General features: G+C 43.7%; 1 protein-coding gene across 3 annotated transcripts in view; it reads right to left on the reverse strand.

The window, feature by feature from the left end:
- Positions 1-17,195, reverse strand: part of SLC4A5 (solute carrier family 4 member 5) — an 86,189-nt gene that overhangs the window by 19,770 nt on the left and 49,224 nt on the right. For all 3 annotated transcript variants that reach the window (XM_081017315.1, XM_081017317.1, XM_081017316.1), the window contains 8 exons: positions 15,934-16,091; positions 14,920-15,007; positions 13,935-14,089; positions 13,652-13,810; positions 11,084-11,258; positions 10,482-10,615; positions 9,124-9,395; positions 572-633 (listed from right to left, as the gene is read on the reverse strand). In XM_081017315.1, the coding sequence (XP_080873441.1) occupies positions 572-633; positions 9,124-9,395; positions 10,482-10,615; positions 11,084-11,258; positions 13,652-13,810; positions 13,935-14,089; positions 14,920-15,007; positions 15,934-16,091 (1,203 nt within the window). The remainder of the gene's footprint in view (positions 1-571; positions 634-9,123; positions 9,396-10,481; positions 10,616-11,083; positions 11,259-13,651; positions 13,811-13,934; positions 14,090-14,919; positions 15,008-15,933; positions 16,092-17,195) is intronic.

Consider the following 17,195-nt stretch of genomic DNA (forward strand, 5'->3'; position numbering starts at 1 on the left):
ATTAATTAAAATGTAATTAGCATCATCATTCAAATGACAAACCATCAGCCTCTGAAAGCCTGACTAAAAAAGGTATGTCTTCACTTGGCCTTCAGAAGAATTATAGAATCATAGTATCGTAAAGTTGGAAGGGACCTGAAGGGTCATCTAGTCCAACCCCCTGCAATCTCAGCTAAAGCATCCATGGCAGAATATAAACATGAGAGGGAGGCCATTCAATGGGCACAGAGCCACCACGGAAAAGGCTCTTCTGCTCCACCCCGCACTAGAGCACCTCCTTTGACACAGAGACCACCGGAGAGCCTGCTCCTCTGATCTTAGTGCCTGAGCAGTTCAATGCAAGACTTGAATGTCAACAGAAACACGCTGAACTTGGCCTGGTTATTGTTGAGATGTCAGAAAATAAAGTTTTATAAATGCAAGCTATCTTCTATCTTCATGGAAGTAGCCCTGATTACACTGGCTTTATCTAATTTTGCCTACTCTATGGAGTTAGGTAAAACATGTAAACAAATATGCAAGCAGCAGTTGGGAGGGGAGGCAGAGTAGAAAATAAATCCCAGCTACTTACCACAGAAATGTTAGTGTTGTTTGGGGCCAGTGGAACTGAAGCATTGAACAATGTTGTATTCACTGCAGAAAAGGAGTTAGTTAAGATTTTAAAAATATATATATTAAAGAAAAAGTCTCACTCCAGATATGAAATCTTGCTTAACAAGCCACTGTTCTCTCCACTGGCTTGAACTGTTTCGAATAATCACTATTTTATAGGCAAAGCAGAAGCACAATCCGTATTCAGTTACAAATTCCAGGGTGGGATCCAGAATCTCCAGTCAGTTGCATGATGAGGCATGAAGCTTGAAACATTGACAAAACTCTGACCAAATTTGGGGATGCAATTACAGATTCTTGTTGGTGGGTTAACAAGGAAATGCCTTTCTGCCTGAATGAGGTTTGGCAAGTTGGAGGACAAATGCCCTGGTTCTAACTCCAGCAGAAACTTCTCCCTGATTAACATAATGTGTGGCCTTCCAATTTGGCTTCAGGGGTGACTTCAAAAAGCCAAATTAGATGCCTCCCAGATACCCAAGGTGTCTTTTGGCGCATATTGAAACAGTTGACCTTATATAATAGCTACAGGGTATGAAGGCTGCTCAAGAGACTGCATGGCTGAGATGTAATGGTCCAATTCAGATCAACCCGGAGGATAGGATCTACAACTGCACGGAAAACTCTCCATCTTGGAAGAGGCAGTGACTGATCCTTATTTGATCCCATATTTGTTTCCAGACATCCTGGCTGTCAAGCAAGGCTGGCTACAAAAACGCAACTATCTCAAAAATAAAGAGCCATTTACAAGAGAGAGCCAGTGTAATGTGATGGTGATATTGCTGAGCCTTCATCTACCTGGTGCCATGCTAGCTGCAGCTGCTGGGAATTATAGCCTAAAACATCTGGAGGGAACCAGACTGTTTAGTTCAAATCCCAACTCAACCAAGATGATCACTGGATAATCTTGGGCCAGTCTTGATTTCCCAGTAAGCTACTAAGTCGAGGTGTGGGGTGCCACGCATGTTGGCAAACTATTTGAAGCCTAGCCCATTAGAACACACACAATCACATTTTGAGAAGTTGTAGTTCAAAACAGACAAGATACTCACCTGTTATGAGAAGGGAGAAAGTGGCAGGAAGAACTGACCAGATGACTTGCTCATAATCAAGACTTACAACTTTTTTAAAAAATTTAAAAAACCCCCACATAAATATGACTTTTGTACTTTGCTAGGTTGCGTTCTTTGGTACAAACCTTTTATATTCTGCAATTATTGTCCCAAGACAAGAGATGGAGTAGAAATTTGTTTTTGTTTACATTCTGACGCAAACTCACCTAACTCACACTCCCCAAACTAGCTTGCGAACTGAAACAGTTCACAATGCAAATTTTGGAATGCAGCTTGCAAAAAAAAAAAAAAAAAAGGGCATAAAAAGCTTATGTTAACAGAAGGTGCATGTACACATTAGTGAAAGGAACAAAAGAAAAAGAAAAAAAATTGGGCAAAATTGTGTACAAAAATGTCTATGTTTAGGAGAAAAGTGCATGAAAATGCATATAACTTTCCTCTGTAGTTTTTTATTGTAAAATGATGCAGAAATAGGAACTGAAGTTAAGACTGGAAAGCAGGAGAAACTGAATTTAACAGATCCCTCAATCCCTACTGAAGGCCACCACTGTGGCAAATACAAATAGAAAACACCCCCCCCTCCAAAATTTGTGGTCAGTGGGTAGCAGCTTCTTCAGGAAGCGTTCTTCATCTGCCATCCTGGATTCTCACTGCAAGAAAGAGGATTCTCTGGATCCTTTCCCACCCACCTTTTCCAGAAGAAAACAGAGAAAAAGCAGGCCACCTTTCAGGGAAAATATGAAGAGAAATTCCAAATAAGCAGCACTGAAACCAAAACAATCTTTATAATACTACTCCAGAATTTCATACTAAGGGATCTCAAAAGATGTGCTTTTGCAAATAGTAGCGAAGTCCAGAACAAGTCAGCATCATCCTTACAGATTTACAGATGTGGTGTATCTGCTTCAGCTTGGTCAGGTAAATGGGTGGCTTGAAGGAGCTGCGTGGCCAATAAAGGCAGCAGGTTGACTCACCTACGTCTCCTTCATTGGACTCTCTCACCCCCACTGAGCTTATAGAGATCAGACCTCAAGCAGCCAGGATCTCTTCTTGGAAAGCCTCCTTGCTTTGGGGATTCATCTCTGCTCAGGATTCCAGAATGATAATAGTGGGGGAAAGGAAAACATGTGGCTGAAAATAAGGCTCTTATCAGCCTGAACGAGCCCCAACATGAGCAATTTTGTGCAGAAATGTGTGTTTGGTTTTGATCACTGGGTCACAAAGCCAAGCTGTGGTACTGCATTATCTCAGTGATAATGAATCTTCCCAGTGGAGGACAACATTAAAGGAGTTAATGAAGGAGAAGTGATTGCTGGGTTAGAATCAGAGTTTTTGGTACTATTGGGTCATAACACTCCACTGCTGAAGAAAAGCAAAATAAGACCAAGCAGAGAACAGAGAAAATCACTGTTATTCATTCCAGATTCCTTTATGGGGTTACAACAAAGTTTCTCTCCACAACTGTCAGTTTTTTCCAGGACCAGACATATTTTGTGATTTCCAGTAGCTTAAAAAGTGATTGTTTCATTACCCAACTTAAAAGAATTCTGTAGCATTGGCTGTATTATTCTAATTCTTATTTAAATGGTTTGGATGAGAAGGCTTTATGTAAGCTGTGTATATTCAGAACTAGTGATGAAAGTAATAATTAAAAACAAAAAAGGAACGAGTATCAAATATTAAATAATTTTAATATTTATAAAATGATACTCACTTGAGATTGAAAGCAGCCAAATAGATGTGTGCAGCAGAGACAAATATGGTACAAATCAGTTACAGTAATAAAAAATCATAACTAATGAAAAGAGAAAACAAAAAAAAAAGCACCAGAGGGCGATTATAGCAAGCACTCTCAGTATAAAGAGGAGAGAGATGTTTAATTCTGATACCATTTATGTAAAAACATAAAATAACAAAATTAAGCTGATCTGTGGAAGGACCATCAACAACATGCAAAATGCTAAAAAGAGAATGTACCAAATTATCCTACGGTGCAGACAAGACAATGTCAGGGACCAAAAAGCTGGTCTCAACACGGTTCAGCATCCATTTCTGGTTTGCCCACAAGCTAACACAGAACTGAATCCCATCCATGGTTTCTGAATGACTGGAAATGGATCTGGGCTTCCCACAGCTACTCTGTTGTTGCTGTTGTTGTTATGTTTACGGATAACAGTACTACCCAGTTATCTGCAAACATCACCCCCGTTGTTGTTGTTGTTATGTTTGCAGATAACATTATTACCCAGTTATCTGCAAACATCATCCTGTGTCCAATTCTGGGCACTACAATTTAAGAAGGATGTTGACAAGCTAGAACATGTGCAGAGGAATCTGGAAACTAAGCCTTACGAGGACCTTTTGAAGGAGCTGGGTGTGTTTAGCCTAGAAAAGAGGCGACTGAGAGGAGATATGATAGCCATCTTCAAATATCTTAAGGGCTGTCACATGGAGGAGGGAGCATGCTTGTTTTCTCCTGCTATGGAGGGGAGGAATTGATCCAGTGGCTTCAAGTTACAAGAAAGGAGATTCCAACTAAACATTCGGAAAAACTTTCTGACAGCAAGAGTTGTTTGACAGTGGAATGGTCTCCCTCGGGAGGCTGTGGACTCTCCTTCCTTGGAGGTTTTTAAGTAGGGGTTGGGTGGCCATCTGTCATGGATGCTTTGGTGTGATTACTACATTGCAGGGGGTTGGAGTAATTGGCCCTTGGAGTCCCTTCCAACTGCATGATTCTATTTGGTACCTGGTAATGCAGTCTGCATCAGGTTGCTTTGGCTCAGAAAAAAGCTTAGCTCTGCTCTGGTGCACACACAAACCTCTCGTGGATGTGGACTGCCCAACTCACCTCAATGGAAAAAGCAACAGTGCGCACACAGAGGAACACCCATTAAGACCTGCTTCCCCCAACGGAAATGTTTGGGGAAGTCCCTGGGCTCAGGTCAGAGCAGTCTCTGCCCACATCAGAAGCCCCTCTCCTAAGGAAACACTGAACTTACTGGAGACCTTGGCAGTAAAGTGGGAATTTTACCTTCACCTTCAGTCAGGCATGGAAAGGAGACTGGCCAGTGTAGCTTTGGGTTTGTTTGTGGGAGAAGCAGGTCCAAATCTTAGTCATGAAGCTGACAAGGGAACCTCAGACAAGCTCTCAGTTGGTTGCAGTAAGGGGAAATTGCAATAAGAATGAATAATAAAGTGCTTTGTGCACTGTTAATGCAACCTTCCCCAACCCAGTGCCCTCCAGATGCTTTGAACTGCATCAGCCTCAGCATCCAATGGCTGTCCTGGTTGGAGCTAAGGGGCACAGGAGTCAACTCCTAGGGGCTGAAGTCCCTTTGCCGCCATAAAATATCTGAGCCCCCCCCCCCCCAGTTGATGGACATTGCCATTCAAATGGTATGTGTGCACCACTTTATGTGACTGATTATGCAGGATGGGGCTTCCTTGCCCCCCCCCCATTTTATTCATGTTGACATCCCTGCTAAGGGTAGTTGTAATCCATATCATCTGGAGGCCACCAGGGTAAGGAAGGCTGGCTTAGTGATACACAGAGGAAGTAGTTGAGGTTGCTTCTGTGTATGGGGCTTAGGATCAGTAATACCTCTAGTGGCCAGAATGAACCTTGAGCATAAGGCTCTCTCCTTAGATGCTCAGGAGATGTTGACTGCCAGGAGCAGCTTTGATCAGCTGCCGTTGATTCACCAGCCACAGGTCCTGCTCAGAGTAATGGATCTAAGCTCCTGTGCTGGTGACATCCAGACTGTATTGCTCTCTGTGTGGGGCTACCCTGAAAGGGTGACAGTTGGGAAACTTCGATAGCTGCAAAAAGCAGTCGCTAGAGTACTAGTAGGACAAAGTCAAGCTCACAGTACACCTACCCTACAGCAGTTAACACTGGTTGACCATTTGTTCCTGGGTTCAATTTAAGGTGCAACCATTGACCTGTAAAGCCCTAAGCACCCTGCGACCCAGATACGTGGAGGTCCCCCTTCACCCTTAAGAATCCAGGTGAGTCGCTTTAAGATGATAATCTCAGCAGAGCAGAATTATGCTAAGTGCTAAGGGATAGGCTTCCTCCGAGAACATGCTCAGCCCAAGGATTTTTGATGAGTAGCAGAACCAAGCTCACAAGTCCTTCAGTACAAAAATCCATGCCTGGTTTCCCCCACACGCAGTATTTTTCAGCAATCTAAAGTGGGAAAGCTTTTAAATAATTGCTATAGACAACTGACAGTCAGAAATCCTTTTCTCATCTATGACAGATCACCAAGAGATCTGCCAGTAGCTCCCAGTCTTCCTGATTTAGAGAGCAATCATAGGTACGGTTACTCAGTCAGAATCAAGTCACACTGAATTCAACAAGCCTTACTTCCTTCCTCCCAAGTAAGTGTGTATTGGATTGCAGTTTTACTGAACCCTGGGGTAATATCGATAGATTTCACAGCCACCCAAGAGCCACCACAAACAGTTCCAACAACAAAGTAAAGTTTGTATCTAAAGTTCAAAAAAATAACACAGATGGTGGGGGTAGCTGCGTTGCCCATGACCTATGATGGCTCAGTTAAGTGTCCATAATATCTGAACACATTCTATAGAGAATTTAGAACAGCAATGAACACTATCAGGCTAGGGAATGCGGAGGCCATGTGTCCTTCAGTGGGGGGTGAAGGAAAGGAGATAAACCAGCAGCAGAAGAGTGACCCCAACAGAATAGGAGTAACTAACTGCAAACTCATTGCATGAAAATAATGTAGAGAGGAGAGTGTGACCTGACACCCCCCCCCCCAATGAATGTCTTTTCCTCCAGCTCAGGATGGAGACAAGTAACCGAGAAGTCCAAGTTGGAGCTAGAGAACATATGAGGAAGCAATAACTTCAACAGTTTTTTTTTAAACTGCAGAATTTCCATGTATTTTGTTCCAAATACCACTTCTTCTGAGAGTTAACGTTTTCTGCTGATTTATTATTATGCAGAGAACTCTGTTGCCCTTCAATATAATGAAGGTAAGTTTTGCACTTTTTGAGCAAATATATACTTGAGAAATGGCAAGTTTTGGTGTGGCTCAAATGGGCAGGTGCCCCCCAGGAGTGGGGATGAGGGAAAAACTCAATTCAGCTGAATCTATCAAATTTGCACTTTCCAAAACAATATGAGAACTGAAACATAGCTGTCCGTCAAAATTCACACTTACATGAATTTTGCAAGACAGGTCTCCAACTAGACAGTGTTTACAAAAATGCACATAACAGGGGGATATGTGGATAAAAATGAATATATTAGTGAGAATTACAAAAGTGCATTTTATCAGGAGAAGCTGTTTGCAAAAAATGTGTTTGTTAGTCAAAAGTGCAGACAAAAGTGTGTTTATTAGGAGAAAAGTTACACTAAAATGCTGAAGAATTTCCATGCTGTTTTTTAAATCTGCATCCTGGGAGTTCATGCTGATGGTCTGTTAACAAATTGACTGACTAGATAGATAGATAGGTAGATAGATAAATAAATAAATAAATAAATAAATAAATAAGCCTTCTACAATACAGCCACTGTCAGAGAAGAGTACATCATGGCTCTGGAAAAAAAGAATTTGGTTTCTTTTCCCCTGATGAGATATTAAATTGTCTTGTAAGTCCGCTCACCCCTCTTGGTGTGGTGGCATTGCAGGACAGTGGAGGCTTCACTGGGGCCCCAACGAGGGAACTGGAACCTGCAGTGCCCTTCCTGATAGGCGGTGGGGGCATAAGCCCCCGCCACCTATCAAGGACAGGGTCCTAGCTCCAGACGGCAGTCCCTGCGGGGGTCACCCTATTTGATGTAAATCTTAGGAACCCCCGCCTGGATTGACCACACATCACTTCCAGCAGGTGGGCCAGAAGTATTTAGATTGCCCCGTGCCCAAGCCAAACCTCTTTCATCTGTATTCAATAAGGTTGTGGCCTGTTTTGACCTAAAGCCAGTCTTATTGGTCTCTTATTTGCATGGGTTGGGGTATGGGGAGCCCGACGCCTGGTCCTGCAACTAAGATGCTCTCTTCTTGCAGTTGTAGTATCAAATACTTTATAGACGTTCAGGAAAACTTTTCAAATGTCAATATTATAAGTGGAGATATATCTAGATCATGGGTGCCACATCAAATTTTTAAATTTCAGTAGAACCCCAAGACCAACCAATGAGAGACTGGTGGTGTTCTTTTAAGAGGAATGGTTTGGGGTGGACACAGGGTGGGACCTAAGGGGATTTCTTCTTCTGTAACTCTCACTGAGTATTACAAAATGAAAGTAACTGGGTTTTCATCTTTTATTCATCATTTGTAGAAGTGGAGTTCTTTGGTCATTAGTTAAGTTTGTCAGTTTAAAATAAAAGTAATCAGTGTTAAAGAAGCGCATGAATTCATCTACCACATAAATCAGAGATGGGTTACAATAACATGAACTCAATTTTTGTTTTGTTTCAATCTGCTTATATAAAAAATAAGAGCTCTTCTCCTTGGGAGTATCTTAGAGAGAGCTTGCTAACTGAATGTGCAAATAAACCCAGACTAAACTCTGTGTGAAGGTATCTCAAATTCAGCACCAAAGAAACAACAACTTATGCATCTCAGATGAATTAGGCAAATTTGCTGATATTTTCCTATTTTTTGTAATATCTTTTGCTGGGGTATACTTTTACTGAGGGGCAACTACTCTGCTGGATGTCACTGCTCTTTCCCTTTCTGGAACTTCACACATTTTGAAGCTCAACTTCACAGCCATAAGGACTCCAAGCTTACATTACAAAAACCCAGAAAGCTGGAAAAACCCCAGGAATTTGAATTCTTATACAACACCATATACCATGCATGTGCCTTGCTCTTTCAGTATGCATGCAAGCCTCTTTGTGATCCATCAGCTTTAAAATCTCACATGGAAGAAACATTGATAATGTTGAAGTAAGATTCAGTTGCCAGTCCAGTCAGCTTCTGTGCATGGCCTCTGCCTCAGGCAGCAAAATGACTTGGGCTGGCCTTGACTATGACTGACAGACCCCGGGGTCATTGGCTCTTAAATAGCATTTTGTTAAAATGCTGGTGAAATTATTTAGTACACCAACCACCGATTTAACTTGAACACATGGAGACTTCTTGCATGCCAGTTTTCACCCGCTTGCCTCAACATACGATGCCTCCCACACGGTGCACCCTGATGCCACCTCTATGCACAATGCTCCTGGTCACTGGCCTGAGCACATTAACAACATCATGCAGAACAAGCCCCAATGAAGAGGGGCAGCCAGAGATGCCTCTGCTATCTCAAACCAGTCTTTGCAAGGATACATCAGAAACCTTTTGCAGGTCTCATTTCCTTCAGGCACAGGGTATCAACACAGAACTGTGGTTCAAACAATGGATGGCAGCAAGGAACGCACACCAGGATTGCATCAGGAGGATGCAAGACTTGTACTCACCTGGGTCTGGAGCAATGCACTCGCACTTATACATTGTCACGTAGTCTGGCTTGAAGCCTGCATTGATGGGGTAGTACTTGAAGGCTCCAATCATCTTCTTGATGGCGTCGTAGATGAAGATGAAGCTAATGAGAGTGGAGAACCCTTCCTCAGTGAACCGTGTGATGTATTTTATAATGAAGCTGGCATCTGTAGCCACCAGGATAAGGCACTGGAGAGCAGAGTGCAAGCCGATCCAGAGGCGAAACTCCATGTAGTCAATGCCATTGCCTCTGAAATTGGAAATGAAATGAAGTCATGGGTTGTTTTAAGTAATACTCATAAGACATTTGATCCTTATAAGGAAATGCAAGAAGAACACGTGAATGATGTTGCCAGAATTCATCTAGTATTTTATTTATTTAGGGTCCTGCGAGGCTGCTCGTCCACTAGCCCAGGAGGCTCCCACTGGTACAATGGAGCCTTCCTTCCTCTCTGCAGCCCCCTCAACTGCTGATGCAAAGAAACATATAGAAAGGAGAATTCCTGCATGACAAGACCCAAGTCTGGGGCAGTACTCTTTGGTGAGGCAACCCCAGCAGAGATTTAATAAAATCACAAAATCTGCAGCAAAGCAAAATGCAGAAATATAGGCTGTTAGACCTTTAAAATATGTGCCCCTCCAAGTGAGTTCCAAAATGTCCCCTTAAAAAGTTTCTTTCAAAATGTTTTCTTAAAAGGTTTATTTCTTTCCCTCTCTGCCCAGTACACAGTTGGGAAGTTAAAAATTGTTTTACTTACAAACTCTCCAATGGTCAGGTTTATGTGCTTTTCCATACATCAGTCAGAAGAGATGCACAGGAAAACTTATTTACAAAGTGGTAAAAGTCCCTAAACTATCTATACAGGAAGTCAAGAGAGGCTTGTGAAAACTGTGCAACAGCTCAGACCTCTTCACATGCTGAGCTTCTTAGGTGGACTGGGGGAGAACAAAGGCTTACTCTATGGTATCAAACCCTTCGTGCATTAATTAGACTGAAGCATGTTGGATATATGAGGCTGGTTATCCCACAAACACCCTGAGGGAGTTCGATGAACATCTGGAGCAGATTTTGAGAGTGCCCAGGGAGTGAAACTCTGCATCTGTCATGTTGGATGCAACCCTTGTTTATTCATACATTTTGCAGAGCCCTTTTCACTGCAGTCATTTCCAACACAAATCAAAACACAGCACTTAAAACAAAATGACAGTTAAAACATAAATTAGCAGCAGAACAGAATCGAACAATCCTAAACTCCAGAGTAGGGTTAGCCAAATGCAATAGAACGAAGCAAGCTTACTTCTGTAAATTAATCCTGTTAGGAATGATTCCACTTACTTGCTGAAATCGTAGAGAAGTTTTTCAAAGATCAGGATGGGCCCTGTGCTGCTCAGGATAATGAGGGGCTGCCCAGCAAAGAAGCAGAACACGGCCCCTGCCATTGCTGTGCCAAGAAAGCTCTCCATGACTCCCTGGTGGGAGGAAAACAGCTAAACGTCAATAGGTGCCATTTTAAGTGCTGTCAAAAATGACACTCTTTGGGTGCAAAACAACATCACAACAATCATTGCCACATGTTCAAGAGTGCCTGGGTTCCAGGTACCTGCGGATAACAGGGTGGGGCTCTGGGACCACGGGCAGCATGCAGACTCATGTCTGTGCTGATGGTTCTTCACTCACCTGCAATGCTTTGTTCTACATGCCCACATTTGGAGATGGAAGATGAGCCCAGGTGCACTCAGAAGCACACCCACCTAAATATGGACAGCTTCGGTCCCACAAATATGCATTTAAGCATTTGTTTATGTATTTTCGTACAGGATGGAATGGTTTCTAAGAACAAACACATTCATAACTAGCCTGGACCATGAATCGGCTTATCTGCCCATTCCTAGGGAGCACTGCCTGTTCCTGAAGCCTCCGTTTTGGCCCAGACTTGCCTGGTAGTTTTCTGTCGCATCCCCCAGCAGCCCGCCAAACGTGATGGCATTTGTGATGCAGCCAAGGTAGATGAAAAGGATGGCAGAGATGGACTGGATGTGAAAGCCCTCATAGAAGTCACTGGGAAACCAGGGCAGCTTCCTCTTGATATCCAAAAATAGGCCACCACAGAACCTGGAAAGGGAACAGGAGAAGCTGGGCGCACTCTGCACCAGAGGAAAGCACACAAGAGCCACTGAGGGAGAGCGGGGTTGGAATCCCCCCTCAGCCATGAAGCTCACTGGGTGCGACCTTGGGCCAGTCACGCCCTCTCAGCCTAGCCTACCTCACAGGGGTGTTGTGGGGATTTGATAAGGAAGGGGAAAACAATATACGCCACCTTGAGCTCCTTGGAGGAAAAGTGGGCTACAAATACTACTACTACTACTACTACTACTACTACTAATAACAACTGAATAAATAAATAAACAATAAATAATTTTTTTAAAAAATACGTTTCCACAAAAGTCAACTTCTGTGACTAGAACATATTCTGCAAATCAAATAACTCTGGCTAGATTTTCGGTGTTGCCCTGTGTATTCTACTACTGCTGGCCATAGGGGGAAGACACTAGCCAGCACAACACTGTGACTGCCTTCACACAACAGTTCATTCTGTTTCCCCAACGGTTAATTTCCACATTATATTTGAGCTTTCACACGACGTAAAAGCCATTTCCAGAAATCTAGCAGAATACTGTGGAAGTTTAGTGCTCTTTTTCATGTTAATTGCTTCCAGAAAAAACAAAACAAAAACAAAGCTGTTTATAACTCCATTAACTCTGAAAATCGAGGGAGTAAAGTGATGAAATTTGGGGTGGTATCCTGCCATACAGTTTTCAGGGGGGAATTTAGTGCAACTTGTCAGTACATCGGTCCAAAAGCTACAGGTATAAAACACAACAGGTACTGCAGTGTGAAAGGAATATTAGAAAATGGAAAAGCTAGCATTATAATCAGGAAAACTAACATAACATTCCCCCTGTTGGAATGCCCTCTATCATGATCCCTACCCATCCCCTGGGAGTCCTGCTGTGCTCGTTCTCCATCAGCAGGGCAGTTTGCCTTTTGCATGCTTCTCCCACGTACACAAATCCCAGGTGATGCAAAAGAACAAGAGGCTAGCTTCACATGGCTGTTAGAATTTTTGAGTGTAGGTTATGCAGCATTGAAACATAAGGTGTTTTCTGGAGCAACACAAGGCCTGACTAGACATAATAGCTACAGGAGTGGTTGGTGGGGCACGAATGATGACCTGGCTTCCCAATGCTGTGATTCGCTGCTTGTACCAGAGAGGCACAGGCCAGGCAACCAATCTGAAGCTCCCGCCACTGCGCTTGGGTTGAGCTTCCTATTCTCTTGCCTTTCCCCCTCTTGGTACCAAATAGCTCCACACCGTCACACAACCCTTGCCGCACCACCACCCCACCAGCCGCTACTGGATGGCAGTGAGTTCATACATTTAAACCTCTATCTATCTATCTATCTATCTATCATCTATCTATCTATCTATCTATCTATCTATCTATCTATCTCTATCAATCATCTATCATCTATCATCTATCATCTATCTATCATCTATCTATCTATCTATATCTATCTATCTATCATCTATCTATCTATCTATCATCTATCTATCTATCTATCTATCTATCTATCTATATATATATATATATCATCTATCTATCTATCATCTATCTATCTATCATCTATCTATCATCTATCTATCTATCTATCATCATCTATCATCTATCTATCTATCATCGTCATCATCACAGAGTGGTTCACAACATAAAAGTACAAAATGAGAACACAAAATACTTAAAAAACAAAAACAAACAAGTAGCCCTTATGGAGAGAGGTGGTCCTTGAGGTATTGTGGTCTTGAGCTGTTTGAGGTTTTATAAGTCAAAGCCAGCACTTTGAATTGGGCCCAAAATGTATTTGGCAGCCAGTGCTGTCAGGCCAGGACTGGTGTAATATATTCAAACCGTCTTGTCCCAGTCAGCAACCTAGATGAAGTTTCTGAACCATCTTCAGAAGCAGCCTCATGTAGAACGCATTGCAATAATCTAACCTTGAGGTTACCAGAGCACAGACAACAGAAGTTAGGCTATCCCTGTCCAGACACGGGTGCAGCTGGGCCTCCAGCTGAAGCCCAATCATATAGAAAGCAGGGGGTTGGAGGGCAGCCTGCTCCTGAAGGCTCCTACTCTGGTTAGGCTGTGATGATGGAGGTGAACCTGGCTAGGGACTAAGAGTTGAGAGCCCAGCTTAGATGGCAGATTGCAGAAAGGACTATTATTATTTTTTTTGGGGGGGGGGGAAACACCCTGTTCTACACATTTGCAGTAGGTCTGGGTTTAAATACATATATTTGCTGCCACATTATCTAGTTTGGTCCATGATCTCAGGAGCTCTGTACCACGGGTGAAAATATCTCCAGCTTTATGATTGTGTTTAGCGCTTTCCCTCAGTCCCTAAACAGATTCTCTTTCTGCTCACGGAGTCCAGAATGTTTTGCTTACCTTCCAGTCCAGATAAGCTCCTCCCCAATCTCATGCACAGCTGGCATCTCGTCATCTTCACTGCCTCCCCCACCACCGCCCCCTCCGCCCCCTCCGCCTCCGGCTCCTCCGGCCGTGCCATTCATTTGTCCAGCCTCACTCAGGGAAAACACAGATTTTCTGGTGGAAGAGAGAAATAGCAAAGTGTTAGGAAACCTGGTGCCTGAAGCGCAACACCGCTTAGCCCAGCCTGCAAGCCTTTGTTCCTCTGAGGTTCTTCTGCTGAAAAGAGTCCTCCCTTTACCTCTTCTCGGCAGATGGCACTTTCTTGGGTGGCTCTATTCTAATGTTTGGGTCCCACTCTCCAGGTGGCAGAACGATGACCTCGTCCAGAAACTCATCTATTCCAGCTATCAGGTCATCTCTGTCTCTAGCTTTGTAGGCGACATCGCTGAACAGCTGGAAGTAAAAGTGAAAACAGGAATTATCTGGACAAGTCACTACCCGAGAAAATGCAGTGGAATACAATGGAGAGTGTTAAGTTGTGGGTGAACATATCAGACGACACAGCAATTCTTCAAACAGCTCTTGTTTATTCACAGGCCAGAACAGAACTGAACTGAAGGGTTCAGCCAGCCTGCTCATATAGAGCTCCAGTACCACATAACTGTAACAACTTTCTGTAACTATCCAATCACTGAACGTCACTTTCGATCCCTTATTTGCATATGCGGACCTGAGTAAAAACTATCTACAGTATCCCCCTGCTGGACCAGGGTGAGAACTTCAGTACATAACACTGAGCCTCATTTCTTATGTGTTAACCAGTCTCCACTTGCGTAAGGGAACTCTCCCCCCCTCTACCTGTGTGCTCTCCAGATCTGTGCTGGGGTTCCCCCCCAACCTTCTGGAGCAGATCTGGGAAGGGCACTGGAGGAGGGAGGTGTCATGCAAGCAGAAATCCTTCACTGACTTAGTTGAACCCTTTGGTTCAGTTCCATTGCAGAGTTGGCTACGTGTTTACCACCTTTCTGCACAAGGTACAGAATATGCCTTTTGTAATGCTGACCCCGGGTTATGCCATTGCATGACATCCTCAATAAAATATCAGAGCAGCATGGGTGTAGCCAGGATTTTGTTACGGGGGCAGGCTTAATGTTTCTTTCTAGGGGGGCAGAACCTCAGTTAGTTAAGTATTTTTATTGATTTACTTGATGAGGGGGCAGCTGCCCCCCTTGGCTCTGCCCATGTAGGGGAGGCATCTACGAAGACATTGAAAACGCACTTACATCATCTACCATGAGGGTGGCGATGGCTCTGCCAATTTCATTGTAGGATTTTGCCTTTCCAGTGGGACCCAGGAGGATAAAGAGGAATCTGGTTTAAAGAGGGGGAAAAGAAGCAAACTCATGAAGCATGAATGATGATACGCAAGCCATCTCACTGTGCTGCTCCCAGCTTAAATGACAGTTAGGCTACTTCAGTGTCTCCCAACATGCTGTTTAGGACTGGGGCTGATCAGCTGCGGCTGATGAGAATTGGAGGGCACCAAATCAGGGAAGGCTGTACTAGGCAAAACAGTTTCTATCTATTGCTCCCTTTTGAGGCTTCTATCCCAGACTTCTCCTAATGAATTAAAACATCTTGAACTCCTTGGGTGTTATTTTCCTTTCAATAGTTAACATGCAAGTTGTATTGTTCAGACAGATTTGCTCTGCCAAAATGGGACTATAATGCCTGCTAATTTCACTATTGCTGTCTAGATGTACTTAGAAACATTACCTTGATGTTTTGTACATACAATGGGCCAGTTACAGTCACATCATGCAGAAATTACGATTGCTTGTAGCTGCATCAATTACCTGAGATTTAATTCAATAGCACAGAAAAAATTATCTGTGCCTATAGTTTTGGGAAATAAAACCAGTAGCTCCTGATGGGTCGTTTTTCTGCTAAATGCAAATATTTGGCAGGTCTGGGCTTGGTCAGTGTACAGTTGGATGGCTGCCTGCAAACTGTGTATTTGCTGCTTTGGGTGCAGTGATGACAGAAAGCGGAGATAAATATACATGTAGCAAAATAAAATTAAGAAAAATGGAAGCAGAGTTGAGAATGCTCATCAAAACGAATCCCAGCAAAAGGGTGTACTTTCATGGGATGGTGTCCAAATGGCAGACATATTCAGGGGCAGAAGGCGTTCCTTCTGAAGGCCTTGCTTTCAGCCACCCTCTCCCCCAGCCTTTGATTTTTTGTAGGGCTGGGCGGGGGCAGGGCCACAATCCTCCTTTTAATCATCTACCTACCTCGTTGGGACAGGCACTTCTGTCACTCCACCCAGCATGGTCGACTGAATGAGCCGGACAAACGCTACAAACGGCTTGTCCAGGAAGTCCACTTCTCCCACAAGGACATTGGAGGCCTCAGCATCTTTGGGGATCTTCTTAATGAATTTGTTTTTGAGCTGGGAGAAAAACAAAAGCATTTCTCTAAAGATCAGTGTTAAGTTGTGGGCGAACATATTAGACGACACAGCGATTCTTCCAAAGCAGCTCTTTATTTGTAAGCTGGAACAGAACTAACTGAGGAGCTCAGGCAGCCTGCTTATATAGAGCTCCAGAACAATTGTAACTGTTGCAACTTTCTAAAACTAGCCAATCACAGAACGTCACTTTTCGATCCTTCATTTGCATACAAACTATCCATTCACTGAATGTCACTTTCGATCCTTCATTTGCATAACTATCTACAGTATCTCCCTGCTGGCCCAGGGTGAGAACATCAGTACATAACAATCAGTGATGCCCTTCTTTCGGTTTGTCTCTTTCTGCCTGAGTCAAAGCAAGAGCAAACTCCTTGCCAGCTGGGGAAACACGTCACTTAGAATCTGCCTGGGACTCTTAACACTCACAATGTGGCTGCAGTTGGATCTGTGGTAATTTCCATTTGAGTGGACAGGCGGAGACCCCCCTGACCCTGGGCGACACATGCGTGGAATAATGACTCAAGGCAACGTGTTATGGGATTAAAATTTGGCCACTTAATTAAAACTTCAGATGTAGGGGGACCTTAGCTCAGGCATTGGGCGTTTATCCCTCCCAGTCCCCGGCCAGGGATCTGGGGAACATCAGGGTTATTCAGAATGTGTGGGGATTGGGTTGGCTCTGGAGAACGTCTGTTCAAGCAGAGAGCCCACCCCTCATGACAACTTAACAGCGTATGGCCAATGCCTCCCCTCAAAACAACCCCTTTAATGGGGAACTCTGAGATCACCGCCATCCCCAATTTAGGGAAGATAGACTAAAGGATTCTGCCCAAGGCCTGAAACCGCCAAAGTTGTGAGGTTTTGCTATGGGGAAGGCAAAACCTGTCAATGCAGGAAAATTCATTTCTGGCCCTTCAACAGCAACCGTAACGTAGCAGCGCCTGCGCACCTGTGGAGAAGAGGTCAACCTGCAAAAGAAGGCTTAACTGAGGGAGGGCAGGGTGGGAGAAGCTCTGAAGCCGACTGAGAACTCCCAGGTAAGTTTCGCCCACTGTTGTGTGGGCTCGTCGATCTCTCCCCTTA

The sequence above is a fragment of the Podarcis pityusensis genome (assembly GCF_964106645.2).
Source record: "Podarcis pityusensis genome assembly, chromosome: 8".
Lineage (NCBI taxonomy): Eukaryota > Metazoa > Chordata > Lepidosauria > Squamata > Lacertidae > Podarcis > Podarcis pityusensis.